Source organism: Ambystoma mexicanum, chromosome 1p, assembly GCF_040938575.1.
Source record: "Ambystoma mexicanum isolate Mex_15411 chromosome 1p, UKY_AmexF1_1, whole genome shotgun sequence".
NCBI lineage: Eukaryota > Metazoa > Chordata > Amphibia > Caudata > Ambystomatidae > Ambystoma > Ambystoma mexicanum.
The window spans coordinates 735,565,883-735,588,480 of record NC_090921.1 but is presented as its reverse complement, the minus strand read 5'-3'; the positions used below and the strand labels follow the sequence as shown (position 1 = coordinate 735,588,480).

Sequence of the window (22,598 nt, the reverse complement as noted above, 5' to 3'; positions counted from 1 at the left end):
CTTGGAACACAGTCTATGTAGCTGAGGCACTTCTTAGATCAAAAGTCACTTGTAGGGTCACAAGCTGTGGAATCAACTCCAAAAGTATGCCAATGCAATTTCCAACTGAGAAAAGCACAGCTAAAAGGCAATGAAATAAGAACACCAAGCCTAAACAGTACCTCTGGTTTGAAGAAGTGGTCCAGCTGGATTCTGTCTTGCTACGGCGGTGCAGACCCTTGTCCCCGAGTCTCAGTCGTGGCGACAAGAGGGAGGACGTCTGGAGGGCTCCTGAGGCGGTACGAGAGGTCGTCGGCAGATACAGGCTCTTTTCGGTTCAGCGGCACTTTGCGGTTTCAGCGCTTCGCAAACTGCACTGTTGCAGATCTCGGATACCGGTCGGGCTTCCTTCACTCCTTGGGGCCTGCACTCTGGTGAGGGGACTCGGGATCTGGTCGTCCTGCTTCTGGAGGGTCATTAGGAGACTCCTGGAGCTTCTAGCCCGATTTGTTACCGCTTCAGACATTTCACTAGACTATGGATTACTCGACTCCTGGCATTCAGTTCTCACAGTAACAAAGCAGCACAGCTAGTCGGGGGAAGGTGGTCCAGTGGAGTTCATCTCGGGGTTAGTTGGTCCCACTAACCCAAGGGGAGAGGTCGTCCAATCCGGAGCTTCTCTGTCGAAATTAAAAAGGAGTTTCAGCACAGCAGCAGGGCTTCACCGGGCAGTTCAAAGGTCCAGGAGGTAGCAGCAAGCTTTGTTCACGGTTTCTTCATCGGGAGCTTCTCCCAGTGGTCGACTCTGCCTGAAGTCCCAAGACCCTCGCTTTTTAAGCAGTTTCTTCCATTCATGCACAACCTAGACTGTCAATCACACAGCAGGGGGGCTGGGCTGTCCTAAAAGGACTCACAGCCAATCAGGACTAGTTGCATTCAGGCACTCCTAGAGACAAAGGACAGGGGAGTTTCGGGACCCTCCCTCACATCCTGTCCTTCCAGACACTGGAGCCAGAGGCGGGCTCCAGGGGTGAAGCTTGCCAAAGTTGAGACAAAGGGCTCTAATCTGTCAACGCACAGAGTAAAACCCAATAAAGAGCTCACAAACAGAAAATGGCGAAAACAGAAGATAGGGGCCATTTTGACAAAATGGTCACCCATGGGTGCTGTACTGCAGCTGATGGTTCAGCATGCGGTAGAAAAGCACAATGGTAGGAACATTTAAATCACTGCCACCAGCATTTTTAAAGTAGGGAGGTTAACAAAAATGTTACATGAGCAAATAGGATAAGGGGCAACTAGGTAACCCCCACCCTATTTCCCCAGTACTCCACATAACATTTCTTTTTGTAGGTCCAGCACACACCATTTTAAGTAAAAAGTCAATTTCACTTTACTATTCTTGGGAACTGTTTCTCCCACCCCCTCCAAGAAGAGACATTTAAACTTTAAGAGAAATCTAAAGGATTTCTCTATGACACTGCACTGAAGGTGCTGTGTGTCACTATACAAAAAGCAGATGCCTAAGGAGTTTGTCAGACTCCAAAAGGAGTAGAAATTAGCACAGAAATGAGAATTCTCCCCAACACATACACACCAAAGAAAATCTTACACTTATTTATATAAAAGTACATATACACACAAGAATCACTTTAAATACTTTAGACGTTGACACCAGAACACTTTGGAATACTTGAGAATACACTTCAAAGGACACTTTAGACCGGATTCATGGAACGTTTTCCTATGGGATTGCACCATTATAAAAAACGTCAGGCACTTTAACTTTTGTATTTGTTCACGGTTACATTTATAGCAATGTTAGAAAAGGAAAAGACAATGTTATTGTATTATCGGTTATTTCGCGCCCCTGCAGTTTCTAACCACTCATACAGTAATACATTTACTCTGCAAACACATAGTAAAGAATTTTTAAGGGAGAAAAATGGTTAGTTATTGTAACAGCCTGGTTCAAGGCTCTAGAAAGTGTTTCTTCGCACAGCAAGCCTCAAGTCCAAAAATGTAACCCTAGCTAAAGGCATTTCGGAGAGTGCTCCAAGTCTTGACAAGCAGCAGAATACGAAGAGTTCCAGAGGATTTCTTCCAGTCTCTAGCATTATAGAAGCAGTAAGCTAACAACCAACAAGGGAGACCTGTTCAAGGTCAATGGGCGGGATATCAGCAGCAGTCCCGAGCGAGGGAGGACCTATGACACGACTTTCAGCAGCTTCTTGGTTCACTCTCCGGTTTCAGCCCACTTTCTGCAGCACCAACAAAGGACACAGATTGCCCGGTCCATCATCTTTGCTTCCTGCTGTCAGGCACTCCGGTGGGGATGGGGGGGGGGGTGGCTGGGGGTGGGGGGGGGGGGGCGAGTCTGGGTAAATTGGATCAGATCTCTGTAGTGTCCTTAAGGGTTCAGCAAATATTTGGATGGATTCAGCCTTTCCACAACGATGCATTCAAATTGTGCAGCAGCTCTCCTGATACACAAGAAGTGTACCCCATTGTACTGCATTGTAAGATGCATTGTACAATGATAAAAAGTTAACACAAGTGATAAGTTACTAAAAGTAGTAACAAAGTCGCAAGACTAAGGGAAACTATGTTTGAAGGACATGTCAGTTTCCCCATAACAGATGAGCAAAAGACAGTTGTTCGGATTCCTTTGTCCAGTAGTAGACTCTGCCTTCCAGTGCAGCAGATGGGTTTTGTTCCTGTGCAGCTCTGCAGATCCTGGTGTTCCTGTGCCTCAATCATGGGGACAAGAGGGAGGACGTCTGGGGACTCCTGCACTGCAATGGGACGGTCACCGACCGCAACCGGCATTCTTCAAATTAGTGGCACTTCGGTGTTTCAGCGTTTCGCATCTACCGCAAATAGCAACACTGTGGTTCCTGGCTGTCGAGCTGGTCTTTCCTTGCATCTGGGGTCCCACACTATGTTGAGGGGGCTCAGGATAAATCAGTCCTGCTTCCTGGGAGTCAGGAAGATCTTCCTGGAGCTCTTGGCTAGCTTAAAAGCAATGCACACGATATGGTGTTCCTCTACCTGACTATTCGGTTCCAGCAGCGACTGTAGTGTAAATTCAACCAGCTCCAAGGGGATGTCCAGGTGACTTACTTTGGAGTCGAGTGGTCCCACCAACTCAAAAGGGAGAAGTCGTCCTTGCAGGGGCTTCTCTGTCCATACGAATTTGGAGCTTCAGCACAGCAGCAGAGCTTCACCGGTCAAACCAACGGTCCAGGAGTCGCAGCAGGCATCTCTTCCAAGTTCTTGTTCGGATTCCTTTGTCCAGTAGTAGACTGCCTTCCAAGCCAAAATTCCTCGCCTTTTATGCAGGTTTCTCCCATTCATTCCAGCCTAGCTGCCAGTCACCCAGCAGGATGGCTGTCCTTGCCGGACAGCCAGCCGGCCAATCACCTAAAAGCGCATTCCTGTCTCCTAGGAGACAAAGCACAGGGAGTTTCGGGCACCTCCCTCGCTTCCTGCCACCGCGAGACACCCTGGAGCCAGAATCCCACCAAAGACAAAAAAGAACAATGGGACCAAACCTGGTTTGGCACGCAGAGTAAATCACAAGAAGGACTTTTCCACAAAGAAATGGCGAAAAAAGAAGACTGGTGCCATTTTGACAAAAATCGCACCCATGGGTGCTTTACTGCAGCTGTGAACGCAGCCCGCAGTATATTCACACCACGGTAGTTAAAAGTAAACCACTGCCACCAGCCATTCAGGAAAGGGCAACATAAAAATGTTACATGAGGAAACTAGACAACATGGGATACTAAGTAACCCCCCCAGCACCCTATTGTAAGATCGTGTTTGCTGGGTCTAGAAAGTTAGTAATTTAAGTAAAGTCAATTTCACTTTACTGTTCTTGGAAACATTAGTTTATCCAAGAGAAGGTATTTAAACCTTGGGGAAATCTGAAAGACTTCCCTGTGCCACTGCACTGAAGGTGCTGTTTGACATAATGTAACAGATGATGCCTACGGAGTTGTCAGACTCCACAACCAAAATAAACAGTGTTCAAAATCACATTAAAATACACGAGAGATTGGAGGGATAAAGGGTCTCACTCTCTCCAGGTAAAAAATTAAACACCTCAAAATCCAGCAAAGTTGCTGGGTGTCTAAGGTAGAGAGGAATTAGAACACTTCTGAGAATTCTCCCTAAAAGAAGGTATAACTTGAAATGACATATCATGGAGTAGCTATTCAGTTACATAGAGGTGACCCATACACAGCAGGAAGCGTGCAGAAGGAAACCATGCATCGAAATGGTGAAAATTGTAATCATTTGTGTATTATTCCTCTGAATAGTCAGTAGTAGAAATGTTCAGAATCCTAAAGCCAAAGCTCTAATAGCCTAGGGCTGCGGGCACCATAACGAGGGCTACTAAGGAAGAGCAGAATGCACGCTTACAATGGTAAAGTTAACTAGGCTGCAGCCACAATGACATTTCAGTGAGAAGAAAGGGACTGAATTTGATATAAGCTTTTAATGGAAATAAGGAAGCCCCCCCCCCTCAAGTCAAAGACATTTGGGTGAAAGATGGTCACCAAGACTACCCCTACGCGGACAGATTATGTAGCTGAATCGGACGTCTCTGGATTTGGGATGCTGGCTCATGAGGTAAAGTTACCATACAATGAGTTGCAGTATATTAAGCATCTACTTACAAGGGCGTCACATCTATCTGGTCACCTTGGAGATGGACTACAGAATATTTGCTAGTGGAATGATTTGTGCAGTTTGACGATGTGTGTTGAGGTCTTCAAAGCACAATGTAAAGTTGAGAACTTTTCTTTACACTAGATAGCTTCGGTAAGGACCATGTGAATCTCATTTGAATCTCATTAACACAAGCTCTGCCACAGTCCTGATCAATATCAATATCTGGTTCTCAGTGGTTTAGGGACTAGCTTTCTTTATCTGACGTGCACTATTTGAGTATAATTATCAGGCACCTCTTCAAGTAGCAGGTTTCATATTAATCGGGTACCTCTTCTGCCCACCCCTCCCCAGCAGCAAGTTTCATAATTAAAAACTAAGAAAAAATTTGAAAATTGGCTCAAGTCGAAAACATTTATTTTTGGCACCTTTACCACCTTTACCATCTGCCACTGTATCCGGCTGATGCTTTTTAAATAAACAGGCTTTTAGTTATAAATAGATCGATTTGCTCTCCTTCATAAAGGCATTAATTTAACCAGGCTATTCCTTTTTCCTAAACACACATTTTGATGTTAAGAACAATGCAATCCCTTTTAGTATTTAAGTTGAAATTCTATCTTAGGTTTCAACACACGTAAATAACTCTGCTGCCCCGTTCACCAATACACAAAACTTTGCAGGTACACAGGTGGGTCCGGAAGAGGTAAAGTAAGCATCTGGCAATCTAAACATTCCAGGAGAGGGTAAACTCACCTGCTCCTTGCAGCGACATCTGCATGGCATATGCAATCTGCTCATCCTCAGTCATACTGCTAAAGTCTGGCAACCCAGGCCTTCCAGACTCCTGCTGACCAATCGTCATCTTCAACAAGGCTTCTTCAGAATCTAGGTAAGGAGCAAGAGAATTACTAGAGCAAAGAGATAAGATCTGCACCAAAGAGTGCCCCAACCTGAGATCAAAGACGAGCCAAGTGATGACAGTACAGACCAAGCACCTCAAACTACTATTCAGTTTCTCCCATTTCATGTCATGTGCCTCAGCAGGTACAGAACTAAAGGTCTTCCCGCATAGCAACCTGCATCGGTTGCATTTGTGCAGTGTGACCTCATCTGCTCCGCAGTCCACCTTATGGTCATTACAGTATACAGAGTCCCACTGAACAATAAGTGGCAAGTGCAGGGAGGTCCACACCACAGCAAATGTTGATAGATTTTTAGAACCAGGCTGGAAGGGAGGTTCTGAGAAGCTACTCTATTATAGTAACAGGGAAAAGGACCATTATATCTAGCCAAACAAACAAGATTAGTAGAGCAGAAAGGCTTAGACTTGAGGACTTGTGCTGTTCGTGTAATGGTACAATATCACACAGAATACTCAAACTAGACTGTTTAAAAGTACATGATATATTAGACCTAAAAACAGTGGGCAATGAAAATAAAAGCTAAGTAATGCTACCAAACAACTACTATGCAATCACAAGGGGAGTTCGCACTAGACAACAACAGCACCAAGACAGTTAGAAATGACCCAGTTATTAAACATTGATGTGTGTACAGTAAAGCAAGTAAAACAGATAATTTAAAAAAAAAAACAACAATTCAAGGTAAATATTGTAATGGAAAATCTATTACCCAGCCATATAAAATAAGGTCCAACACTTACAAAGTCCTTCCGTGATAAGATGAATAGACAGAGGCTTTAAGAGTCACATGTCCTAGGATGAGACCTCTGCCAATACTTGTTTCGAGTCAACAGGTGAGTAAAATGTTCAAAGATGAAATAACAAAGGTAAATTATCCCACCAGAGAGGTAAGGTCAGTACTTTGAGCCCATACAACCATATGGTTGTGGTGGACACACCTATACAGGCTTGCCCCCCCCCACCCTTTACTCAGATTCAACTAGAAACCACGCCTAAGGGTCCTAGATTTCATGGGCCCACTTACTTTTATGGTTGGTTCCATTACAAGGGGTGCACATTCGGGAGTGCTCTGCGAGTACGGTTTGGCATAGTTTGGCAGCAGACTACTTTACCTTCAAGCTCGTGCAGATTGGAATGGACTTTGGCGGTATAACAGAAGACTGCTGACATACACACGTCTTGATTTATAACTGTACCCGTGGATACACTTACTGACAGCTTGCTTACTTTTATTCATCTAGGTCTAGAGGTATCTAATCTGGAGACTAACGTTTACTGACTTTGGCCATGCACCCCCCCCCCCCCCCCCCCCGACACAAGATCTGTACTTAACGAGCAGGCCGCGCACATCCTTGAGTGCTGTTTGGCAGGTTCGGGGCCAGGCTGCTAAATCAACAGTCATAAAGCCGGTGAGACTGCTTTTGGCCCCTGAAGTCTTACACATACGGTTAAGAAAGAAGGGGAGGGTGGCCGCTGATGTTATGGCCCTGTTGGGATTCTCGAAACATAGAGACAGTATGTCACGTGATGTAGCCCTCCCTCTACCCCCTTCACCAGTTAATGTGGGAAATCTGGGGCTATTGACTAATGAATTAAGAGGTGGAGGTGACGGGGACTTTTGGAAACTTGCCCCTCCTCTCAGCCTTGATATGATATGGCAAATATAAAGCGCCTATACACAAGTGTTTCAAGGCGCGACAAGTTCCGTTATAGAGTTGGGCTCTCTGCTCCTGGAAATTCACAACCAAATCCTAGGCAAGGCCTCAAATGACTGTATTACAGACTATTAGGACTGATTTTCTATACTCTGGCCTGGTGGACAGATGATAGTTTATGTAGCGCCTATACACAAAGGGCCTTATAAGAATGGCAGTACAGTAACAACGGCGCTGGTAGTGCTACCAGCGCATTGCTAGCGTACCGCCATACTACGAACTGTGCTAGCGGGTCTTGCTCTGCCCACTAGTTCACACCTGGCTGGCAGTGCGGCACCCGCGAGCACAACCCGTGGATGCACCGGCACCGTTATCAATGCCTAACCTATTGCATTGACTCAACTCCTCTGGGGAACTCAAACTATTTGCACTGTTTAAGAGTAACTGTAATATTTGTTTTATTAACGTATGCCTTTTTGCTCCTACTTCAAATGCTCTGAATGCCATTTTTGCTCCCCCTTCAAAGTAGTTTAAATGTCTCAGAACCTGATATTGTGAAGTACTGAAGTATGTTTGTGTGCGATCTAGATTGCCTCCTTCTAGTGAATGTTTTCTAACTGACTGTGAAATAAATTAGTAAGTGTTTTCCAAGAAACCTTGAGTATAAGAGTCTATTTGAAAACTTGTAATTATAGACCTCTGTAACATCCTTACAGCTCACATTTCCTCTTGAGATAAGCCTGGCTGCTCAGCAACGCTACCACAAAACTGTGTAGTACAGACTTATACCAAAGGTTGGTTTTGTTTACACCTGCACTACTAGTTGTATGTAGTGGTCGAAACTTGGTTATTTTAATAGGTGTGGTCAAAATAAAAATACATTTGTTTAAAAAAAAACTAATTTTGCTGAGCATAGTTGAAGTACTTATATGTGCCTTCCAACTCAAACATACACTTATTTTGCCTATGTTAGGTGCTACTTTGCATTTATAATATAAAGCTACACACTTCAATAAACCAAGTTTTAGTTACAACTGAACATGCTGTGTTGCATTCATTTTGTAAGCATGCATCTGTCTGTTATGTTTGACCATTCTAAAATAGAAGAGTGACAAGTCGATGTCTTAACCGGACAAGTAGATTTGCCCAACGTCTTGCGTCTCAGACACGCACATTTTAAAATACTTTCCTCAACCCTTAGCTTTACATGCCTTCGAAAGTTAGGACAGGAATCAAATAGCAAACAGCAAAAGGTTGGGGTGTTCCATTGATGTGAATAGGAAAAAAATGGCAAAAAGAAAACCTTTCCCAACAGCAAACAACCAGAGAACAAGAAAAGATGTAAGGTCTGAAGCAGGGTCATTTACTGACAAAAAAAGCACACTTTAAGTAAAGATGCCCAATCCTTAACAAAATCAAGCTTAGCAATAGAGCAGAAACCCCAGACTCAATCATTTTCAATCTCTTGTAAATGGGTACTTACCATCCGTTCCAGCTGATGGGATGCCTGCCTCTGCTGCAGACACAGCGGCAGCACGACGGGCCTCCTCCTCTTGTCTCTGTCTCTGCTCCTCCATAGAGACACGCAGTGCCTGTAAATGGAAAATAAAATGTCTATTGTTCCTTCGCATGGTTCTGATCACTGACACTGAATAGAAAGAAGCATTTTAACAATAGACCAAACAGGTTGAAAGTGTTAGATTTTCAAAAATGTGAATAATCTTCGTCACCCGTGTCAACCCCAGAACGTTTTGCTGGAGTTGGTGATTATTTTTCTGTGTTCCTCAGTGCGTGGGAATCTTTTACCTCCCTCACCTTTTAATATTTTTATGGGTGACCTTTTTATGTCTCTCCATAGTGTTTGTATGGATGTATAGTTCCCTTTAACGTTTGGACTGACTGCATTTAACTATGGCAGCACACAGCTCCTTCTAAGCATTGCTGCTGGTTTGCCTTTGGGCTTCCATTTTTAATTTCTCTTAACATACCATGGGTGAACCACTATTCCCAAGGGTAAAGCAGGATTTGTGAGACCAGCTCAGCCCACCTTACCTTATGTGGAGTGCTGTGGAGATTCAATGTATCCCCTTCCTCACTGACCTGGTAAAATTATTGTTACAATAACAAGCTAACTGTAATAGTTGGTGGCAGTGAATCTTTTTTTAAAAAATTCAAAGTGCTTGGTTTATAACAAACCTTTCACAGTTACATTTGTAAAACCAGATCCTCCACATGAGGTCGATAAAAAACCATAAAGAAACATCTTAAAATCAACTCATCACATTACTTTATCCCTTCCGGAATTCTCTTAAATCTTACTTATCCCTTACAGAATTCTCTTTAGATCTATTTCCATCTAGCACCCTACTTCGCATTACAAAGTTAATACTTCCTCTAGACATTTCATTGCTGCTAGTATCATTGCAATGTTTTCTCCCATAACCAGCATTTCCCACCATTCCTCCGCCGTAAGCGTCTTACATCTAGAAACCACCTCACTCATGTATTTTATTCTTATACTAGTCAATTCCTCACATTCTATTAACAGGTTCTTCGGTGTTTCTACCCCTTCACCTTTTTTACAGGAGGGAATTGCACCCTCAAGTTGTTTCCTGGACCAAGGACTTCTCTTGTAGGAAGGATTTTCAGTCTCATCCTCAAAGATGTTTCTATATTTTTGACTCGAGAATTTCAGTAGGTATCTGGGGATCTGATTTGACCTTTGTTCCATAGGCAGAACAGGCGCAGATGTGTATGTGCTTCTTTTTGCCATCGTGTTAATCCAGTCAGCACATCGCATTTTGATTTTAACCTTATTTTGATTTTCTAACAATGTTTCCTCAGTCAAATTAAAGGCTTCCAACCAATCTCCACATCTCAATTTCGAGGAGTAAACAATGTCATCCTCTCTCCCTTCACTATTGTTCTCATTTCCTTTTAATATGTCAAAAGGAGAGAGTTTTGATCTTCTATGGATTTCCGATATAAAGTCAGACTTCCATCACACCATTGAGCCCAAAGACTGCAGTCCCAATTTGAACCTCACCAGGCAGACTGGTAGCGATTTTGGAAGACCTAAAACCTGCTTCCAAAAAAGACCTTGCAAAACTTCTCAAATATGCGGCAGCATATTGAGGGCTGTTTCAGCTCTGTACAGCAGGATCGGGGTGACTCTTTGCTTGCAGGTTATTATTGGTGCCAGTGAACACAATGCCCTGGTCTAGGCTACCAGTCTTATTTAGATCTTAGCCCGCCCACCCACAGTTTTCGATTTGTGTAGCAGTTTATTTTGACTCCCAAGTATGTAATCGAGTCTACAATATCGATCTCATCATTGCCAATTACCCAGGTGAATTTAGGTTTTCGTTTCCCACGGGCATTAGATTGTACCAAGATTTTAGTTTAGGTGGACATGACCAGTCCAATAGTATCAACAGAGGTAAGCTCTGGCAAAAACCATCTAAGGCTTGCTCCAAATCTATAAAACGCCAAATGCAACCTTTTGCCTGGGTTGTTTGGGAGAATTCTCAAAATGTGCCAATTCCTCTCAGACCCCAGCTCTTTTGCTGAACTTTGGGACTCTACTTTTTAATTCTGTTTGTTTTCTGTGTTTATTTCTTTTGATTATGGAGTTTTAGACAACTCCATAGGCATAATCTTTTCATGTGTGTTACACAGCACCCTCAGCGCAGTAACACAGGGAAGCCTTTTGAGACTTCCAAAAGGTTTAAATACCTTCTCTGGGATAAACTAATGTTTCCCAGAGAATGTAAGATTAAATTGACTTAGTCTTTTAAATTCCTAGACCCGGCGCACACCATCTTCCTAAAGAGTGCTGGAGGGGTTACCTAGTATCACATGTGTCTAGAAACTCATGTAGCAGTCAAATGCTACCCTTTCCTATCGAAATGGCTGGTGGCAGTGGTTTTACAACAAACTACCATGATTTTTCCTGATTGCGAACACCGGTAGATAAAAATTGCGGGAGCCATGTTTTCAAGATGGCGCATTAAGCACCTTTGTTTAAACGGGTCCCAGTCTTCTTTTTTCGCCATTTCTTTTTAGAAAGGTCTTTCCAGAGTTTTTTTCTCTGTGCGCCAAACCAGGTTTGGTCCCTTTGTTTCTAGGCCTTTGGCGGGCTTCAGGACTGAAGACCGCCTCTGGCATCTGAGTGTCTGGGGTGGGCAGGAAGTGAAGGAGGTGCCCGAAACTCCCTGTGCTTAGTCTCCTCGGAGACTCAAATGCACTCTGGTATGATTGGCTGGCTGTCTGGCAAGGACAGCCACCCTGCAAGGTGAGTGACGGCTAGGCTGGAATGAAAGGGAGAAAACTGTTTAAAAGGTGAGTCTCTTGGACTGGAAAGCAGTCGACCACTGGAATGAAAGAACCGAAGACGAGCTGGAAGAGGATGGCTGCTGCAACTCGTTGGTTTGCCCGGTGAAGCCCTTACTGCAGGTCCGAATTGCCACTTTCACCTCGACAGAAAAGCCCCTTCAAGGAGGACTTCTTCCTTTGAGTTGGTGGGACCAATCAACTTGTAAGCCACCTGGATACCATTCTCGGAGCTGGTTAGGATTAACCAGGGGAGAAGGACACCAGCTTGTGTGCTCGACTACAGCTACTCAAACCGAAGATCTTCCATTTGCCAGCTTGTTTGACCCGTCCCCGTGCAGGAGTCCCCCGATGTACTCTTAGATCTGCAGGAACCAACGTCTTCAGCTGCATCTTTTCTTCATTTTAAGGTACTGTGCCAACCCGATTAAGAGAATTTACCTCTCGCGGTGAAAGTTTGTGAAACTTTCCCAACTTACAGGCCTAATCAGCTTGTGACCCAACATATGATTCTTTATCATACAAACGACTGAGAACATTGGCAAAGACTTTACCGTTTACTACAAGAACTGCTCTTTCCTATCCAAGACACTAGCCCATTGACTTTGGCCTAGGCCTATTTAACTGAATAGAGTCCTCTAGTTTGTTTGTTTTATTTATTTATAAAGCGCAGCCAGGCCCAGGGGCATAAGGGCGCGTAAGGTAGAGCTGGTTACAGGGGAGCAGTTAAGCAGAGTTACGTTACAGTTACAGGAAAGTTAGTTACATAAATGTGCAATCAAAACAATACAGTCAGCCAAGTTCCATAATAGTTACAGGTAGGAAGTGGCATCATAAACAAGTGCATACACAGAGATATTAATTCCAATTGATTGGCCAATGTCCGTTAGGTTAAGGTTAAGCTGTCAGGAGTCCGTGTTATGGAGCCAACACTTCGTGCTATGTTTGAACCGGTTGAATGAAGGTTCTGCACGTAGATGTGGGGGGATGGTGTTCCATAGTTTGGATGCTTGTACTGGGAAGCTAGCTCCGCCCGAGTTGTAGAGTTTAAATCTCGGTATGGTCAAGGTGTTAGTTTGGGCTACTCTAAGAGGTCTCAAGGCGGAGTGTGGTGTGAAATGGTTAGTAAGGTATGCTGGAGCAAGGTTAGCCCTAACTTTGTGTGTGAGGGCAAGCGTTTTCAGGGATATTCTATGCTTGACAGGGAGCCAGCGTAGGTTACGTCTGGTCTCAGATATGTGTGCTTTTTTGGGGATGTTAAGGGCAGCTCTGATTGCATTGTTTTGGACTACTTGTAATTTATTAATATTTTTGTGGCTAGTGCCCAAGTAGAGGGCGTTGCAGTAGTCTATTTTGGAGAGGACTAGTGCTCTCACGAGAGTGATACAGTTGGGTGCGGGGATGAATGGTCTGCATGCAGTGATAAGCTTGCAAGTGTAAGCAGCTGATGACGCTACTGCGTTAGTTTGTTTAGAGAGGGATAAGGTAGCATCGATGTAGATACCAAGAGTTTTAGTGTTATTAGAGACTGAGATGAGATTGCCATCTATGGTAAAGGCTTTGAATGACGGATTGAGATTTTTAAGTTTGGCATGAGTGCCCAAGATGATCAGCTCGGTTTTATCGTCATTGAGACACAAGCCATGGTGTGCTATCCATGCTTGTATAACGGAGTAGATTTCATTGAGGGTCATGCTGTCTATTTCGTAGTCACCCGTGATAGGAAAGAGTATCTGGGTGTCGTCCGCATAGTTGGTATACGTAACACCCAGATAGTCTAATATATCGAATAGGGGTTTCGTGAATATATTATAAAGTGTCGGGGACACGCATGAGCCTTGCGGGACACCACAAGGTACTGGGGCCGGCTCGGCGGAATCTGTGGGAGAGAAGACCCTCATAGTTCTGTTCACCAGGAAGGAGCTGATCCATGCCGTGGCTGCATCTGAAAAGTGGGCTGCAACTGAAATTATTTGCACTGCCTAAGAAAGTAATAGTTCGTACAGTTACATTGACATATTCCCATGCGCCCACGTTTTACAGAGAAAGCAAGATGAATGACTCCTTTCTCAGTGTTCCAACATGTTTGTGATTTTAATTATAGAATTTTAGTTTTTCTGGTGCCCTTTGTGATTACACGTGTTCGAGGAACTACTTGTCTTTTTCAAATCAGGGCTGATTACATTTCAAATTCAAATGATAAGTTTCAAAAAGACATGTTTTGTATATGAAAAAAGGGATATTCACATTGACCATCACATATAATGTGCATTTTCATTGCAAAAACCATTTTTAAGAGAATGGCCATTGAGGGGAGGTGGTTGGGGCGGGGGGTGGAGGATAGGAGTGTTAGGGATGGTAGGGAAAACAAGAAAAATATATAATCAAACAAAATGATGACAGAAAGTTAGATATTTGGAATGGTATTGGGCTTCTCAAATATAAGCAAACAGTAACAATTCTGAACATTCCTTTATGTTCACTTGCAAATTCATCAAAAATCACACATGGTTTGTATGGTATTGGGTACAAACTATTACTGCTTACCCTATTGTACTTATTTGAAAATGTGCTCTTTGGATTCATTTCACGGGTTAAATCCCAGATTAGTCTAAAATGTCAAAGGAAATGTATCAGGACATTTAATTTGCCACTTTGATTCTAAAGTTCAAGACTCCCTGGTTATCATTCTTAGTTTCTTGCCAGGTGAAGAGGACAAATTGCACCACGTTGGATGCTTACATATTTTAATCGTGACATTTTTTCTTTTTTTTTACATTTGTATGAAATGCATGGCCACACTATCCCATGTATTCACTCTTTAGTTTCTTGCCGGGTAAAAAGAACGAATCGCACCACATTAAGTGCTTGCTTCATTAAAACGTGACATTCTGCTTCATAATTCAAATTGAAAACGTGGCCGCACTCTAAACGTGCCTTGGTATCTATTCCGAATCATTGTTTGAGTGCAGGCAGGTCTCCACGTGAAGCCGCGTGTCGTTAGGTTAACTATAAACCCCCCAAGATACTCCTCATGCACGCTTCCATTTAATGGTCGGTCTCGTGCAAAAAAGTCCTCGTCCGCTTGGCGTCTCTGCCAAGTTCTTGTTATCAACAATTCTGTTTCCTAGCAACTGGTCCGACATCACTCTCGCTTATGGCAGCCATGTTTTGCGGTCTAATCTGGGATTTAACCCGTGAAATTAATCCAAAGACCTAAAGAGCACATTTTCAAATAAGTACCATCGGTTAAGCAGTAATAGTTTGTACCCAATACCATACAAACCATGTGTGATTTTTGATGAATTTGCAAATGAACTTAAAGGAATGTCCAGAATTGTTACTGTTTGCTTATATTTGAGAAGCCCAATACCATTCCAAATATCTAACTTTGTCATCATTTTGTTTTATTATATCTTTTTCTTTTAATGTTTTCTCTACCATCCCGAACACTCCTACCCTCCACCCTCCTACCCCCCCTGAATGGCCATTCTCTTAAATATGTATTATGCAACGAATATGCGCATTATGTGTGATGGTCAATGTGAATATCCCTTTTTTCATATACAAAACATGTCTTTTTGAAACTTATAATTTGAATTTGAAATGTGAGCAGCCCTGATTTGAAAAAGACGAGTAGTTAGTCGAAACACGTGTAATCACAAAGGGCACCAGAAAAACTAAAATTCTATAATTAAAATCACAAACATGTCGGAACACTGAGAAAGGAGTCATTTGTCTTGCTTTCTCAGTAAAACGTGAGCGCATGGGAATATGTCATTGCAACTGTACGAACTACTGCTTAAACCAAACTGAGTCGGGGAACCAGGCACTCCGTTGTTACTTTCCCGTGCGACCCTGAAAAGGCAATAAAGTACATAACAAGGGTGCCATGGTCCAACTATAGGAAAGCCCCGCACAAAAGGTTCCTCAGAAAAACTTCAGTTCTGCCTAAGAAAGTATTTGTGACCTATTCTATTAACTTGCGCCTTTGTACTCCCATTTTAAGTGACTGAAATGCCATTTTGCTCCTATTTCAGGGGATCCTAATTTACCCAGAAACGTATTGGTTTGGTATTGAAGTATATTTGTGTATGATATTAAGTTGCCTACTTCTAGGGAATGTTTTCTGAATGACAGTGTAATAAATTAGGAACAAGTTACTTACTTGTAACTGTTCTCCAGCATGGATCTGGCATGGATTCACATGGTCATGAATATTCCCCGTCGTCAGGCTGGGAATACTCAGTAAAGAAAAATCAGTTTCAGTTTGGTTACTAGTAGAAAGACAGTTCAGAAACTAATCACTGGTCTCTGGTTCATACTGCCCCCAGCCAATGATTGCCCTCTACCTAAGCCCCTCCTCTGGCAGCCATCTTCAGATTTGGTAGCACGTAAAGTGGCAGTAGGACCAAGAGAAGAGCCGCAGAGGGGTAGGAGGGAGGGTTCGCATGTGAATCCATGCTGGAGAACAACAGTTACAGGTAAGTAACTTGTTCCTTCTCCAGCCTGGATTTACATGCTCATGAATACAAGAATACATAGCAGTACACACGCACAACCACGGGAGGTGGCAAGGCTCAACATTAAGCATCTCTTACCTCCTCACCAGGCTCACCTTCAATCGAACAGGTTGCGCAGCACTGATTGGCCGACTCTGGACTCCTCCCTGCAATTCAAGTTGACACAGTAGAATCTCGTCAAGGTGTGCGTCGACCTCCACGTGGCAGCCCTGCAGATGTCCAGCAGGGGCACACCAGACAAGAACGCCATGGTAGCAGCGATCGCTCTGGTTGAATGGGCTCTCGGACAGCCGGGCAACAGTCAGTTTGCCAACCGGTGACAGTGCATGATGCAGCCGGAGAGCCATCCGGAAATGGAAGCCTTCGAGAGGGCCTTCCCTTGGTTCACAGGTACAAAGTTTACAAACAGCTGTGATGTCTTCCGAAGACTCTTCTTCCGGTCCATGTAGACCTTCAGCGCTCTAGACACATCCAGCAAGTGCAAAGTCCTCTCGGCCGGCGACAAAGGTGATGGGAAGAAAACAGGTAACACCAAGGGCTAGTTGAGATGGAAGTCCGACGGCCCCTTGGGCATGAAGGAGGGGTGCATCCTCAGCACTACCCTCGTCTCGTGGAATGTCAGGTATGGAGGTTTACAGGAGAGGGCCTGGATCTCTCCCACTCATTGTGCGGAGGTAATGGCCACAAGATACACTGTCTTCCACGACAGGAACTTCAACTGTGCCGAATGCAGAGGCTCGAATGGCGGCCCCATGAGCCTGGTCAGCACCACGTTGAGCTCCCACGACGGGGCCGGAGCCTTCACCGGCGGGAACGATCGGAACAGTCCTTTCATGAACTCCTTCACCAGGCGATGAGACCACAGAGATGGCCGACCCCGGAGTTCAGGTGATAGCCGCCAGATGGATCTTGATGGAGGCATGTGCCAGCCCCGCCTTGGCCAGCGATAGCAAGCACGGCAGCACTTGAGGGGCCGTAATCCGGAGAGGGTTAATCTTCTGTGCACAGCACCAGAACAAGAACCTCTTCCATTTGTGTCCATAGCTCTTGAGAGTCGAGGACGCCCTGGCCTTTGCAAGCACCTCCTTGCAGTCCGCCGGGATATCGTACCCTCCAAACTCTGGTGCTGCAGGAGCCAGGCCTGCAGGTTCAGCGATCCTGGGTCGTGATGGAGGATGGCACCGCCTTCCCTGGCGAGAAGATCAGCGTCCGTCGGAGGTTTGACCGGGGGAGTGGGTGGGGGACGCTGACATGTCCAGAAGGTCCGGGAACCAGATCTGCCTCGGCCACGCGGTGCAACGAAGATCATCCTGCACCGGGATCGTCTGAGTTGACTGATGAGTTGCAACAGCAAAGGGGGAACGCATACAGGAACAGGCCGTCCCAAGGGAATGAGAAGGCATCGCCCATACTCCCCGTTTGGGGAAACCTGCTGGCGAACCTCCGGGACTTGGGGTTCGTCACTGTCGCGAATAGGTCGATCTGGGGATTGTCCCATCGTCTGAACAGGAGATCCACTTGATCCTGGCAAAGTTCCCCCTCGTGGCACGAGCGCAGCTCCCTGCTGAGTGAGTTGGCGATGGTGTTTATTCCTGCCAGATGGAAGGGCACCAGGAACATCCCTTGGGCAACAGCCCAGTGCCACAGATCCTGCGCTTCCTTGGATAGGGCTGGGGATCTGTTGCCCCCCTGCTTCCTGAACATCGTGGTGGTGTTGTCGGTGAAGACCCTCACCACCTTGCCCTTGAGGGACGGAAGGAACGACCTGAGGGCCCAGAACACGGCTCGGAGCTCCTGGACGTTGATGTGTAGTGACCTCTCCTCCGGGAGCCAAAGGCCTCTTGCGTGGCGATCTCCGGTATGTGCTCCCCATCCTTCCAGGGAGGCGTCCATCAGTTTCCTGATGTGCCGGGATCTGGAAGTCCATGCCCGTCACTAGATGCGCGCGGGTGCCCCACCACCGGATCTCTTGGCGGAAAGTCTCGTTGAGTGAGATCCTATCTTCGCAGCTGCCCGTCGCTTGCATCGAACAGGCGTTGAGGAACTCCTGCAGTGGACGCATCCGCAACCTGCATAGGCGCACAAGGTAGCTGCATGAGGACATCATGCAGAGTAGGGACTTTATGGACCTCACCCTGGCCACGTCCATGGTCAACAGCCGTTGTACCTTGCCCAGGATGGCTTTCGTCCTTTCCTCTGACGCCAAAGCCAATCGCGCAACTGTGTCGAATCTGGCTCCCAGGAACAGGGCATCTTGCGACGGTACCAAGTGGGATTTCGCGAAGTTGATAGAGAATCCCAGATCTGTGAGCAGTTGGACGGTTTTCACTGTGTGATAGACGGCGAGTTCCCTTGACTTTGCTCGGATGAGCCAATCGTCCAGTTAGGGGTAGACGTGGATCCCTTGCAGGTGCAGCTGCCCTGCCACTGGTGCCAGGCACTTGGTGAAGACCCTGGGTGCCGACTTCAATCCAAAGGGAAGGGCCTTGAACTAATAGTGTCGTCCTTGGACCACGAATCGTAGGAACTTTCGATGTCCTTTGATAATGGGGATGTGGAAGTAGGCATCCTCCAAGTCGAGCGACGCTAGGAAGTCTCCTTCCTCCAGCTGTCCCAGCACGTGCTGGAGGGTGACCATACAGAAATTCTGGGACTTGATGTATTTGTTTAGATGAAGGTCCAGGATGGGTCGCCAACTGCTGGTCTTCTTTCGGACGAGGAAGTACTGCGAGTACACTCCGGAGCCTCTTCGGGATGAGTTCTATCACACTCTTTTTTAGCATTGCTCGTACCTCCAGAAGTAGCTGTGGGACGTGGTTTTCCTTCCTGGCCACAGGTGGTAGACTGGAACACGCTCTTTGGAATTCCAGAGTGCCCGTGGGCCAGCGCATCCAGCACCCAACGATCGCTGGAGACGGACTCCCACACGCTGACTAATTTCGCCAGCCGGCCTCCCACCAGGTGCTTTGGGGGGAGGCCCCGATGCCACGGCCAGTTCAATCCTGCTTCGCCGAGGCATTGGCGCCTTGGCCTCCTTGGCGACGACAAAGTCCTCCAGCCTTGCTACGGCCTCTTTAGGCCTCCTGCAACGATGAACGGGCCGATTGGCCGTACGATGAGGAACAGTCACCAAATCCTTTGGAGGCACCTTAAGACTTGTCTCCGGAGGTCCGAAAGGGCAGCCGTCCCTGATGGCGAGAACCCAAGGCCCGGGCCGTCTCGGTGTCTGCCATGATGGCCTGAAGTGACTTGTCCAATGCCTCGCCGAACAGGTTGTTGTCGTTGAAGGGCATGTGCAGTACCCTGGTCTGCACGTCCTGACGGAAATCGGTGGCCTTAAGCCAACCACGCCGGCAAAGGCAAATGCTGTTGCCCATCTGGTGAAAGCCGGTGTCTGCGATGTCCGTGGCCACCGTGATAGCGTGGTCCGAAGCCACCTCGCCTTCCTGCAGGATTTCAAGGGCTTCCACCCTTTTTTCTGGGAGGAAATCCAGGAGGGGAGCTATCTTGAACCACAGCTCCCTGTCGTAGCGCGCCACGATCGCGAGGGCGTTGGCCGCTTGGATGGTTTTCGCAGACGAGATGACTTGTCGCCCCATGGTGTCCAGCTTCTTCCACTCACTGTTAGGTGGGGAAGTGGAAGTTGATCTCGTCGCCCCTGCAGATTTCTTCTTGGCCGCTGCAGAGACCACAGAATCTGTGGACGGCTGAACTCTGAGGCACATCGGGGCGGAATCTGGGACCCAGTCATTCTCATACCGGTCCCTCTTCGCAGGCGCCGTGGATGGGTTCTTGAGTAGCGATAGTCCTTCGTCCCAGATGTCGTCTAATAACGGTACTGGGAGGACAGTCTTCCTCTTGGCGCTGCTAGAGGAAACCCTCCTTCTGTTCTTCGGGACAAAGTTGGAAGAGCTCTGAAGCCCTGGCGATCATGGCGTGGAAGGAGCCAATTCCGTCGGGAGGGGAGGCCCGGGCAGGAGGTGATGGGAGATCTGTCCAGTCGTCACCACCGTCGACCGTCGCCGTCTCCATTCCAGTCTCGTCCCTCGGTGGAGGGGGAAGGCGGTGAGGGTTGGAAAGGAGGGGGAGGATGGACTCTCCTCTGCTTGTTCGGTGGGCTTCCCGACAGTACAGGCGCCGCTGGATCGTCCGCTAGGGTTAAGGGCAACTTTGTCCTTATCTCCGTACACAGGGCCTGGATAGCCATCAAGATTGTTCCCGAGTTGTCCTGTGGCATAGGCACCGGTTGCGACGGCTGGGGAGAAGGGTCCTCCGTCTCCTCCACGATCTGTGGCTCCTCGTAGGCTCCACCGTCGCTTTCTACGTCCGCCTCGTCGGGCTCCCTTCCCGTAGGACTGGACTTCCTTGAACTTCTTGTCCAGGATCTTTGCAAGGCCAGCCAGCTCATCTTCAGGAGGTGGTATCAGGGTCCGTTATGGCTACCGTGCCCCCCCAACCTTTCTTTCTCCACCCGGTGTTTCATGGGGTCTTATTGATCGGCTGCAAAGAGGATTCCCTCCGGGGTGGCAGGGAAACTCTAGGCCCGGAAGTCATGTCCACTGGGGTAGCCTCCACAGGCTTCGCCAGGGCCACCACAACTCCTTCAATCAAGGCCTTAGCTGGGTAATCAGGGCCTTTGCGACTTTGGGCATGCCTGAGGCCTTCACCTTGGGGGGAGGGTCGCTGCCTTGCTCCCCCTCGGCTGTCGGCGTCGGGATCGACCGGGGCTTCTCCCGAAGCTTACCCGGGTTCTCCGACTTCCTCTTCAGCAAGCCAGAGCGTTGGCTCGTGGTTGATGGCGTCGGTGACATCGCGGCCTGCCTGGCAGCCAAGGAGCCCGAACCATCGGCGCTCCCGGTGCTTTGCCTTTTGTTGGGCCCCCTTCGCCGGAGCACCCTCAAGGGTCTTAGAAGACCGCTCGGACCTCCACTTCTGCTCACCTGCTGCTGGGCTTTTCCCCTACAGCCAGTTGGTGAGTCAAACGCGACGATCCTTCATTGTCCGTTCGGACATATTCGTACAAAACGCAGTCCTTCTCCAAGTGCGATTTGTCATTGTGAAGGCAGTAGAGGCACCGAGAGTGCTCATGTTCCTTGAAGACATTCTGTAATCTGCATCCAGGGCAGCTCCTGAACAGCTTGGATCCAGGCGTCGGGTTTCCTTTGTCCTGGGCCATGTCCACGCGGGGTAGGCCTCAAAGATCTTCCGGAATCCGCCAAGAAGCAAAAATTCACCTTTGAAGGGCATAGAAAAGTCTAAAACAAGTTAACACCTATGAGGCACAATCAATATCAAAAGTCAATGGGCTAGAAGAGTCTGCAGGGATCCAGGACAGCCAAAGTCAATTTGAAACAGTCTATGGAGCGGAGGCACCTCTTAGAATCAAAGACTTTCACAAAGTTAGATAGTTTGTAGAAATATCACTTGTAGGGTCACAAGCTGTTAAGCCTGTGAAAAGCAGAGTTGGAATCAACTCTAAAGGTAAGCCACTGCAAGTCTCAAATGAGAAAAGCACAGCTCAAAGACGATGAAGTAAGTACCCCAAGTCTAAACAGTACCTCTGGTTTGAAGAAGTGTGATCCAGATGGATTCTGTCCTGTTGCACCGAGGCTGACTGTGGGTTCCTGAGCCTCAGTCATGGGGACAAGAGGGAGGACGTCTGGTGGGCTCCTGCAGCGGCACTTGGAGGTAGCTAGCAATGGGCTCTCTTCAGTCCAGCAGCACTTTGCGGTGTCAGCGCTTGGTAAACAGCACTGTCACGGATCCTGGCTACCCGTTGAGTTTCCTTCCCTCCTTGGGTCCTGCACCCTGGTGCGGGGACTCGAGCTCTGGTCATCGGGCTTCTGAAGGGTCCTTCGGAGACTCCTGGAGCTTCTGGCCGGATTTCAGACGTTGCACTCGACTATGGATTTCTGGACCCCTGGCACTCGGCTCCTGCAGCAGCGAAGAAGTACAGCCAGTACGGGAAGGTGGTCCAGCATAGTTCGTCTCGGGGTTAGTTGGTCCCACTAACCCAAGGTAAGAAGTCATCCCTTTCGGAGATTCTCTGTTGAATGAAAAAGGAGTTTCAGCACAGCAGCATGGCGCATGGCTTCACCGGGCAATTCAAAGGTCCACAAGGATGCAGCAAGCTTCTGAACTGGAGGAGTCGCCCCAGCCCTTTAAGATGAGGTAGCAATACTAAGAGATGAATGGGGATGCATAGGTTACTCAAACATCAAAAAATCAAAACGACTCTGGTAGTTGGCAAAAAGGTTAACTGTTTTAATATCAATTATCTAAAACAGGAAGTACAACGGACATCTCACTGCATGATCTCTCAATTTTCTTCAGAAAAAACATGAGTTATATAGTAAAATCTTGTCACGGATATCGTGAACCTACATATTTACTAATGTCCTCCTACGTGGCAAACTACTAAAACGTATAATGTACTGCATTAGGTAAAGTCTGCGTCGGAAGCGGCTGCATTTTGGTTTTTGGAAGCAGTGCGGTTTGACATACCT

At 46.9% G+C, this 22,598-nt stretch overlaps 1 protein-coding gene across 1 annotated transcript in view; it reads right to left on the bottom strand.

Annotated features, from left to right (window-relative positions):
• Positions 1–22,598, bottom strand: part of PSMD4 (proteasome 26S subunit ubiquitin receptor, non-ATPase 4) — a 498,575-nt gene that overhangs the window by 120,880 nt on the left and 355,097 nt on the right. Inside the window, exons 7-8 of the mRNA XM_069650246.1 lie at positions 8,721–8,829; positions 5,413–5,544 (exon numbers count right to left, since the gene is read on the bottom strand). Coding sequence (XP_069506347.1) covers positions 5,413–5,544; positions 8,721–8,829 — 241 coding nt within the window. The remainder of the gene's footprint in view (positions 1–5,412; positions 5,545–8,720; positions 8,830–22,598) is intronic.